This window comes from Grus americana, chromosome 28, assembly GCF_028858705.1.
Source record: "Grus americana isolate bGruAme1 chromosome 28, bGruAme1.mat, whole genome shotgun sequence".
Classification (NCBI taxonomy): Eukaryota; Metazoa; Chordata; class Aves; order Gruiformes; family Gruidae; genus Grus; species Grus americana.
The window spans coordinates 1,435,287-1,445,421 of record NC_072879.1 but is presented as its reverse complement, the minus strand read 5'-3'; the positions used below and the strand labels follow the sequence as shown (position 1 = coordinate 1,445,421).

General features: G+C 61.8%; 1 protein-coding gene across 4 annotated transcripts in view; it reads right to left on the bottom strand.

Moving 5' to 3' along the window:
• Positions 1-4,044: 4,044 nt before the first annotated feature.
• The window catches only part of CSNK1G2 (casein kinase 1 gamma 2), a 45,406-nt gene continuing 39,315 nt past the window's right edge, over positions 4,045-10,135 (bottom strand). For all 4 annotated transcript variants that reach the window (XM_054805377.1, XM_054805376.1, XM_054805375.1 and 1 more), the window contains 5 exons: positions 9,719-9,803; positions 9,464-9,612; positions 8,901-8,984; positions 5,173-5,279; positions 4,045-4,596 (listed from right to left, as the gene is read on the bottom strand). In XM_054805377.1, the coding sequence (XP_054661352.1) occupies positions 4,542-4,596; positions 5,173-5,279; positions 8,901-8,984; positions 9,464-9,612; positions 9,719-9,803 (480 nt within the window). In that variant the 3' untranslated portion in view covers positions 4,045-4,541. The remainder of the gene's footprint in view (positions 4,597-5,172; positions 5,280-8,900; positions 8,985-9,463; positions 9,613-9,718; positions 9,804-10,135) is intronic.

The following is a 10,135-nucleotide window of genomic DNA, read 5'->3' as shown; positions in this document are numbered from 1 at the left end:
CCAGTAGCTATTAGAGATGTCAATAGTGTGTTACGTTCTCTAGGAAGACGTTGTAAGATGTGTATATTGTAAGCCTGCTTCAAGGTAGGATGTTTTTAATATGGCCAGTACAAAAAAAAAAAAAAAAAAAAAAAGAAAAAAAAAGGAAAGAAAAATAACCCCAAGAAAAATGGGTCCATGACTTAGCTATGAACCTGACTCTGTGCAATGCAACAGTGTTGTGAGACGGATTAACGGACTGGGCACACTCCCTCCCGTGAGGGTGGACATGGCTGCGCCTGCTCCCGCCACTGCTCCTTCTCCAAGGTTGTGGGAACTTCACTACAGGCGCCCGAGGGCCGTGTCAGCCCACGCTGTCCCCGGGGCGGGCTGTCTGCTGTGGATACGGCACCTCGGGGCCTTTCTGTATATAGGTGGCAATAGTGGAAATAATTGGAATTTGAGAGAAGCAAAGCTGCGCACGTGGCCATGGCAAGCGCAGGACTGGACGGCAGGCCTTGCTCAGCTGAGGCAGGTGCCTCCTTGCTGGCTCTTTCCTGGAAGCATCTGATTTTACTTCTGTTTCGTTATGCAGATTCTCTTCCCAAATCCACCCTTCTTCCCGTCACCCACAAGGTAGGTCTGGTGGCTTGTCCTGTCGGGGGGCAGAGGACTCCCACTGAACTACACCCGAGCAACTTCTGTTCTTAGGGCTTTTACGCAGTTTGATGCAATTCTGGCTTTTGTAGATAGATGAATGTAAGTCATTGTTGGACATGCCTGTTTCCAAAAGTATGAGACGTTCTGTTGTACCACGTCACCTTCCGAGCAGAGCTGGGACCGTCTCGCCTCCAGTGCTGTATTGATGAATGTATCCGATGCTCTCGTTCAGTGTTCACACTCTGCTTTTGGCCAGCTTTGTGATTTGTAAATAGGAAATCAATAAAGACATTCAGGTTGTCTTTACAGAAGTTTCTTTGTGATTTGAAGAGAGACACCGGTTTGGGGGGGGAAGGCAGAGGGGGGGACCTGTGCCCAGCTGGTTCCCAGCCCTTCTCCCCTCACCAAAGCTGCGAAGGTCCCCTGCTGTGTGGGGCAAGAGCTGGGGTCCCCGGGAGGCCGGAGGAAAGGCAGAGGCTGCTTGGGAAGCCCCAGCCCTCTGTGGACGGAGGTTATTACTGAACCCGTGTTCCTCTGGGGGAGGAGAGCAGGAGGTGCTGGCTGGGTGTTACCTGTCTGTGGGGCAGATTTAGCCTGTCATTTTATGACTGGATTTCTTTAACCGTGATTGGAGGTTTTTGACAATTAAACAACGGCCTTTGCAGGGGTCAGTCCTGGTCTTTGAACACGGGGGCCTTGCTGTGAGGGAGATGTAAAGGGCTGTTCCACTGCCCTGCCTGCGTGAGCACGACTGCAAGGCAGCTCCCAGTGCAGAGGGGCTGTAAGTGGTGGAGCAGGGCTGGGCTCTGCCTGCCCTTCTGCCCTGCCATCGGTGCCCAACAAAGCACCTTCCAGCAGCTCCTGGGCGTGTTGCTCAACACCTCGGTGAGGAGCTGGGGCTCTGCTTGTACCAGCTGCCTGGAGGGAGCAGCGGGGCCCTGTGGAGCTGCCTGGTGAATGTGACCCCCTGGGCCAGGCTGCGGGAGGTTCCAGTCCTTGGCCAACCCATGCTGGAGCACTTTATCGATTGGGGACATCAGCGCACCAGGAGCAACAGGGACCTTAGCCTTGCCCTTCCGCTCTCCCTCCGCCATTGTTCGCATCAGCACTGCGCTCGAGGAGGCACAAGGTCCTGCGGCCGTATCTCACCTGGCTGGAGCTCAATACCTGTCCTGGCCTTCCTCCTCCTCAGCAGCGAGGCCGAGGGCTCCCCCCAATCAGGGCCATGGTCTTCAGGCTGCAGCCCCCATTCAGCACCCTGCTTGTGCCAGTGCTGGGAGCCGCCCTCCTGCCCCACCGACTTCCCCCCCCCATCGGCTTTTTACAGGAACATCCCAGGGAGAGACAGGCTGGGCACGGAGCTGCCTGGAGCCGTTCTGCTCACTGCTGCTCCCCTGACACCACCCCCAGCCTTTTCGCCTGCTGCTGCTCAGGGAACAGAACTACAGGGCTGTATTTTTAGCTCTGTACAATTTAGCAGCAGGAAAGGCCCATGCGCAGCGCAGGGCTGGGGAGCTGGCCCTCGGCTAGGGATGGCCAGGAAGGGGCTGAGGCAGGTCCTCCCCGGGGAACAGGGAACCTCGGATGAAAAGAAGGTGTGGGTCAGTGTCCCCACCCTCAGGGCTGCGCAGTCAAGCACAGAAGAAAGTGTAGGATTTTAAAGATTTTTTTTTTTATTATTTTTTAATTGTTTTTATTAAAAAAGCCCCTAAATTCTATGGCTTCCAGGAAGCATCAGAGAGATTTAAATGCCATTTCTGTACACTTTGTTTTAAAGCAGTAACTAAACTCGCAATGGAACAAACGCCCTCACGTACAATCTCAGTATTTGGACTCCTCGCTGGAAGGACAGTAAGTCCCAGGGGCCGTGCCGCCATCCTCAGCCGCCCCCGTGGCCCCGCTCACAGCTGCCGGCAGCAGAGGGTGTGGAGATGGAGCCGGGCAAACACCCGCAGCCGCGTCTCTTCCCCTCCACGGCTCCTCTTCGGCCTCCGCTTGGGTTGATCTGAGCCGATATTCTGAGAAGGATCCACTTCCAGTGAAAATTTAAGGCGATTTAAAAAATTTGTTTGTTTGCCTCGTTGGGGAAACAAGGTCAAACGTTGCACATCACCCCCCCACCGCGGCCGGGGGACGCAGCAGCAGCTGGGGCTGCCCTGGCTGCCGCCACCTCCTGCCTCGCTGCGGCCCAGGAGAAGCCGAAGCCGGGGTCAATCCTGAATTTAGGAAGAAGAGAGGCCACGGCGCAGTAGCCGCTCCAAGGCCCCCATGTGCAGCCAGAGCCCATGGGTGCCCAGGCAGGGCAGGGTGCCCCCCCCACCCCCCTGACCCCCTGCGGCCCCTCCCGAATTGGGGCCCCCAGCCTCCCCCCAGCGATGGTCAGTTTGGACAAATGTTTCAAAGCAGCCACAGATGGTCCCATTTCCCTCCCTCCCCCCTCCCCGCAAAAGCCTCAGCCCCTCTCTTGGGGCAGAACAACAGAGTTTTGGTAAAGATAAGTGTGCCCCCCACAATGTGTCACGATCAATACACACAACAGCGCACGGGTTCAGTCACATGGGAAAGCTGCAGTGCCCTGGGGGGGTGAGGAACAGGGGGTGGGTGGAGGTGTGTGGCTGTGTCTCTGTGTCCGTGTGTTTGTGTGTAAGTTGTAACAAATCCAGCTCCCCCCGCCCCAGGATCAGGCCCAGCCCCAAGGCAGGCGGGAGGATGCCACGCGGCAGTGCCGGCAGCACCGGTCCACACCGATGCCCTTCACCGTCCAGCCATGTTCACCGTACACCTCCGTACCTGCCCACGCTGCCGCCCACCCCGGCCACGGTCCACCCTGCGCCCGCTGCCGCCCTGGGAAGCAGCCTCAGGGCCCTCGGGGGGGCTCAGACACGTGGCTAACGGTCTGTAAAAGCAAAGAGCCTGATAAAGCGCTGCCCCTGCAAAGACCTAAAGCTGTTGTGGAAGCACATCCAGCCCTAAGAGATCGCAGCGCCAGAGTCGAGGCCGCTTGGCTTCTCCACCCTGCCCTGCCACCTCCCTTCACGGGTGGTCTCGGGCAGGCGGCCCTGGCAGCGGCTGGGGCAGGCCAGGGCCTGGCTGTCCCTGTCCCTGCGTCCCCCAGCCCTTGGGAGTCACCGACCTGTTCTGGCAAGACCAAACATCGCCTGTATTGCTAGCAAAAGTGCATCGGAAATGAACTGTAAACGCGTTTCCTCCCCAGCCCCCCACCCCCCCCACCCCTGCGCGCACCCCAGCACTTCTCACCGTACCGGAGACCGCACCACTCGTCACAAAGGCGTTAACGAAGGGGGGGGGGACCCAATGGGGGATGTGGAGCGGGGGGGGGCCTAAAGGAAGAGCAGAATTCAGTAACACTGAAGGTGACGGTCAAAGACTGACGACTCAGCACTCTGCACCGAGACTCACTTTAAATTAACTTAAGAGACAAGGAAGCAACAGAAAAAAAAAAAAAAAAAAATTCCTCCTTAGCCCACTGCTCTTGAAATTGTCTTCTGCTTCTTCTGACAGCGACGGTTCAGAGTCTGTAGAGTTGATCCCCATTTTCAAACTAGTTATAGACTCAAAAGCAAGTGACGCTGTGGATTTGTTTCGATTTCTTTTTTTTTTTTTTTTCCTTCTTTTTGACGGACGCAGGAACTTCAGCGAAGTCAGGCTTGGTTCGAGTAAACGGCCACACGCTGGGCGAGTGGCGGAGGAAAGGACAAGCAGTTTGGGGAGGCCCCGCTCCCTGCCTGCGCATGGGGCACTGGGGGGAGGCCGTCCAGCTTGGTCCCCCCCGCCCCCCTCCAAACCGAGGGGCTGCCGCTGCCGGCTCCGCAGGTCAAGATCCAGCCACGGCCAGAGGGAGAGGAGCCATCGCGCACGCCGCTCCACCCGGCCCCGGCAGCTCACTTGCGACGCTTGGTGGTTTTCCTCTTCCTTCTCTTGAAGAAACAGCAGCACCTGGGGACAGAAGGGACCCTGTCAGCGCCCGGGCCTGGACACGGACGGGCTCAGCAGCCCCGTGGTCAGGCAGGGCCTGTGGGGTGGGTGGGGGGAACGGAAACCCCTCAGCATCCTGGTGAGCCCCATGTGGGCAGAGCTGCTCCTGGCAGTGCCCCCGGCACATGGCAGGGGCTGGACCGGGAGCACCGCGATGGCCACAAGTGACACCGACCAGAGTGAGTGACGCTGGCCACAGCACGCAATGCCAGCCACGGCAAATGCCAGTGGCCAGAGCCAGGGCCAGACAGGGGCTTCCCGAGAAGGAATTGTCCCGGATCTGTGCGTGTCCCTCCGCAGTGGCTTTGGGGAGAATGCGGGAGCCCCGGGGCTGGGCAGGGTGAGGTGGGAAGGGGCTGGCGGTGGCCCTGCAGGGACACCTCCCGTGGCGTCCCAGAGAAGAGCGATAGTTTCTCACTCCAGAGCTGGGCTGTTCCTCCGCAGAGGGGACTGGGCAATGCATCGCTGGGCAGCTGCTGAAACCTGCGTCCATCCCGGCCCCAGCAAAAGGGGGGGGCAGCGGGGCTGTGTCCTTACTTTGTATCGTCTGTCACCTCCACCTCGGTGGGGGCTGTGATGGGGGCGTTCGAATGTCCTGCCGTCGGGTCGTCCGTGTTCAGCTCTCCGTTGGTGGAGCTCATCACCTGGGGAGAGGCGAGCGTCAGCGTGGGGCAGCCCGCGGGGCACGGGCCGGTCCTTAGCCTCATCCCCTGCCCCGCGGCAGCCGTGTCGCAGAGAGGTGCAGCCCCAGGAGGCAGCACGGCCCCTATGGCCCTGCGCAAGCCGGGAGCACCAAGGTCCCCACGCAGGGCAGCAGGATGGTGCCCTCGCCCAGACAGTGGTGCTCAGCCTCGGTGCTGAGCACTCCCAAGTAGCCCCATTGCACAGAGAGGGTTTGATCCCCTCGGTGTCCCTGGGAGGATCCTGGCTCCTGGGAAACTCTGCATACCCCGCCGGGAGAGGGGCTTGCTGGCAGCCAGCTCCAACGTGCCCCGCTGGAACACAGCCCCGTGAAGCTCCAAGGAGACCTTGCCATGGCCGAGCAACTGGACACAGCTCTTGCTCCCCAGCCCCAAGCCCCAACACCGCTGGGCCCTGCGGGACTCAGCCCAGCGCCCGCCCCGCGGGCTGCTGTCGGCCTCGAGGTGTCCCTGAGCTCCTGCCCGCTCGGCGGGGCAGCGGGGCCGTGCGTGGTGCCAAGACCAGGAGGAGCTCCAAGTGACCAAAGCAAGGACGGGGTTGGCACAGGCAACTGGGACTTGCCTGAACCCCCCCCCCCTCCTGCACCCGCTACCCCCAGTCAAAGCCAGGAGCTCCCTGGGGCCGCACAGGCCAAAAGATCGCCAAGCTGCTTGTGCCCGGCGAGAAGGCTCAGCCTTACCCAGACTCATGGAGGAGCTGCCATCTGACAGCCGCAGTGCCCAGCTGGCAGAGCTACATCAAGCTACAGCCCCCGAAACAAGCCCGGAGACCCCTGTGCGCCACCAATACCCCCCCTGCAGTGCTGGGCGCAGGCGAAGGACCGGGGGGTTTGCAGAGCGAGAGCAGGGAGCAGTCGCCGTGGCAGGGAGGGGACGTGGTATGGGAGGAGCGGGGCAGAGCGCAAGCTGGCCCCATGGGCTCCCCCAGCCCTGCGACAGTAGCGGTGGGAGCTGGGCCCGAGCACCAGCAGAGATTCACCGCGGAGCAGCAGGAACGAGCAGCAGCGGCGGGGACGGAAGCAGAGCCGGAGGAAGCAGCGCAGGCCCAGCCGGTGGAGGGGGACCCATCATGGATGCCCTGCCATCCGCATGGGCTGGACCCCACCAGCCCAAGGTGGGGGGGGACTGAGCGGCAGAGGGCAGAAGGCTGCAAGGGCGGCGAGCACACGGCCGACGGCGCGAGAGCAGGACCGAGGCGGGGAGACGAGGCTGAGGACTGCCCAGGGAAAAGGAGGAGAAGCAGGGCTCGAAGCCATCGGTCCAGTCAAACAGGAGGCACAGGGAAGTCCCCACGTGGGATAAGGCCGCGTTGTCCGGTGCTGTTGGGATGAGCGGCACTGGGGGCAAAGCCTGATGCCCACCCAGCTGCGTGGAACAGAGCCAGCGCTTCGTCCATCTCTAACCACCCTCGAGTCCCACCAGCAGCACCAAGGGAGCCTGGCAGCCCCCGGGAAGCAGCGCCAGCCTTATCTGTGAGCCATGAGCGTCACGCGCCACGGCGACAGGGCAGCACAGCCCCTGGGCCCGCGTGTTGCAGCCTAGGCTAGACCCTGGGCACGCGCGGCCCCAATGCCGCCCTGGGGCGGGGGAACGGGGCTGATCCCCTGGCACGGCCGGCAGACACGCGTCGGCCTGTGCCCGGCTGCGTGGGCAGGTCTCGTGGCGCAGGTTGGCTCTGCTCCCTCCCGCGCCCGCCCCTGCCCTCGGCGCGTGGTTGCGTGTACCTGGACGGACCCCCCGAGCCTGCCGGCTGCCAGGTGAGCTCCCAAAGGCTCCTCGGCAGGCTGCCCACTGGCCTGAGGATCCCACAACTCCGTCCCCTCGGGTGGCTGCTCGCGACAGGCAGGAGGAACAGAATGAAAAGAAACAAAAGAAAAGAGGAAGAATGGGGAAGAGAAGGGAGAGGTGGAGGGAAGGGGCAGGGAGAAGAGTGGCAAAGGGAGTCGAGAAAATAAGACATGCAAAAGCAAAAACATGACCGGAGCAGCTCGAGTTTGTGGTTGTGGCGGGCACTCGCGCAGCACCGTCCTGGCGGCTCCCCTGCAGTGACACCGTGGGTCTGCACCCTGCCATGTACATACACACACACAGCCCCCAGCAACGGAGCTGGGCCCTTCCCTCGCACCGCGCTCATCCTCTCTGGGCAGCTGAGGGCACACTGCCCTGCAGAGCACAGCCAGCCCCACGCAGGGCCCTTGGCTGCGTTTTGGAGCGTGCTGGGACAGCAGTGCCGCTCGCTGCGCGGGAAGACGCAGCCAGGCCGAGGCGACGCCACCAGCCCTTCTGCGAGCGCAACGTTCCGAGGTCGACGCGGATCTTTGCGGGGTGACTGCGAGGAAGCGAGCTGTGCTGCTCCTCGAGGGCACCGGGCTCCTCAGCTGTCCAACAGCGGGGGAGCACCCTGCTGCCAAACCCTTGCCACCGTGAGCGTGGCACAGCCCCTCTGCATCCCCAGGTTGGAAACTGCTCCCACGCTGTGGGAGTTTTGTGCTTTGCTTTTCCCACTGTCCTCCGGAAGGGATGTCCAACACGGCGTTTCTTGCATGCTGGAGGCAGAGAACAGATCTCGCTGTGAGCAAGTTCCCAGGAATGAGCCAGAGGCGCTTTGAAGACGTCGCCCACTCCCTAGTGAAGTGCTGCCCAGCCACTGGCCAGCGAGAGCCAGGGCTGCCCCAGGCTCCCCGTGCTCAGCACACAGCAGCAAAGGGCACCGCTGGGCCGATACGTGGGTGAGGTAGGACAGGGTGCTGCACCCTCAGCTCCAGCCTGTTTGCAGGTGCTCTGCTCCCCGTGGACGTTCAAGGCAAGAGAACGAGGGTCTGTACAGGACTGCTGGGCAAACGTGTGAGGTTTGCTCTTGATGGCAGCAGTCCTGAAGCCATGTTTCCTGCACCAGGGTAGGACAGGCCACCACAGCACTGGAGAAGGCCGGACAGTCCAGCCCCTTTCCCACAGCGACCCAGGCAGGGAGCTGCCTGCACAGCTCTGCCCGTCTCCCTGCCCCAGGCTGCTCCCAGCTCGGCCCCACGTGCCCTGCCGGTTCCCAGGGCAAAGTCAGCCCCTCTCTCCAGCACAGGGCCGCACGCTGCCACGCTGCCCCACGAATCCCCGCCGAGGCCCAGGCAGTCCCCTCCCTTGTCCCGTGTCCCCGTCCCACTGATCGGAGTGGCACCGCGAACAGAGCAGCAAGTTACTCCCACAGGGACGCGGCACCGAGGACATTGCCCTTAGCGCAAGGTGGCTCAGCCTGTACTGTGCTCACACCCGCCGGCCAGCGCTAAACCCTGCAGCTTGCCAGCTGAAGCACAGGCCTGGCGCTTCCTCACCGTGCTACAGCCTCCCATGGCTGCTTCCTCCCGCTTCTGCCAGGCCGCCTGGCCCCAGGGACACTGCCCTGGTGCTCCTGCCAGTCACTGACCCGGACCTGCAGGGAGGAAGCCCTCCCACAGGCGGCACTGAGGAAAAAAGGATGCCCCAGTCCCCGCCTGTGAGTTTGTGGAGCAGAAGCTCGAGCTGCGCACGACCATGGCCCCGTGCCCCCGCCGGGGCAGCGCCGCTGCTCACCTGGTGTTTGGTGTGTGGCTGTGCTTTGTCTCTGTTCGGGGGCTGCACCTGCACCTCGCTGTGCATCGTGCCGATAGGGGTGGGCTGAGGACACGACAAGGACAACATCAGCCACGGCACAGCTGCCCTCCCCCTGATCCCACCTCTGGCCAAACATGCAAAACACCCCAGAATCTGGGCCTGATCCCAGCCCCTACCTCCGCCCCAGCAGCTCCACGCTTGGTGTGTGGCTGCAGCGAGTCCATGGAGGGTGCCCATGGCAGAAAAAGAGGTGCCAACTCAACTGCTGGGTTCCCCTTAGCTCCAGGAGCCTCACATTTCTGCGTCAAAGCTTTAACTCATCGGCACAACAGCCCCAGCTGGGAGCTGGATGCTGGTGTCTGGTGAGGACTGGTGGAGCTGATCTCTCGGGCACAGATGCGCGTGGCAGGGATGACTACCGACCTGCATCCTCCCTGGCTGCTGCTGCAGACCACGCTGACTCCCCACCACGCCGCCCCCCGCCCCCCAGGGCACCCTGGGGCCCGGCACCCTCTGCCCGCCCCTGCTCCCTTGCCACTCACCAGCGGTTTCCCTGCCCAGTCGTATTCATAGTCAAATACGTAACCATTCCTCTCGAACAAGTCTGTGAAGAGCTTCCGCAGGTAGTCATAGTCAGGCTTCTCGAAGAAATCCAGCCGCCGCACGTAGCGCAAGTACGTGGCCATCTCCTCTGCGGGGACAGAGCGGGCTTAGTTGGGGCAGGGGGACAAGATGCCAGGCCAGTGGGCTCTGGGGCCAGGCTGGGGACAGGGACAGGCCATGCGGAGTGCCCTCACCTGGGAAGTTCTCACAGAGCACCTCCACTGGCGTGGCCCTTTTGGTGTCGCCGATCTTCTGATACCTCTCCTTTAGTGTGTCAGCCTGGCAGAGACAACGAGCAGGTCAGCATGAGGGCCAGGCATGTCCCCGGGAGAGGGGAGGGCAATGGGTGCCATCAGACCATGATGGTCCCTCTTTTTCAGGTAACAGCGAGGGCTCATTCCCAGGGAATCCCCTCACCCAGGGCAGGTCTGGAAGATGAACACCAGGGACTGAAGTTCCAGGACAGCCACTGCGAGAGCAGCTGGGATATCCACAAAGTGGGAGGGACACAGAGAGTGGGACAGCTACAGCTGCTCAGCACAGAAAGGGCCTGGCACAGAGCTCAGAGCAAAGCCCCTGCATCTCTCAGGGTGCCAACCCTCCAACACCCC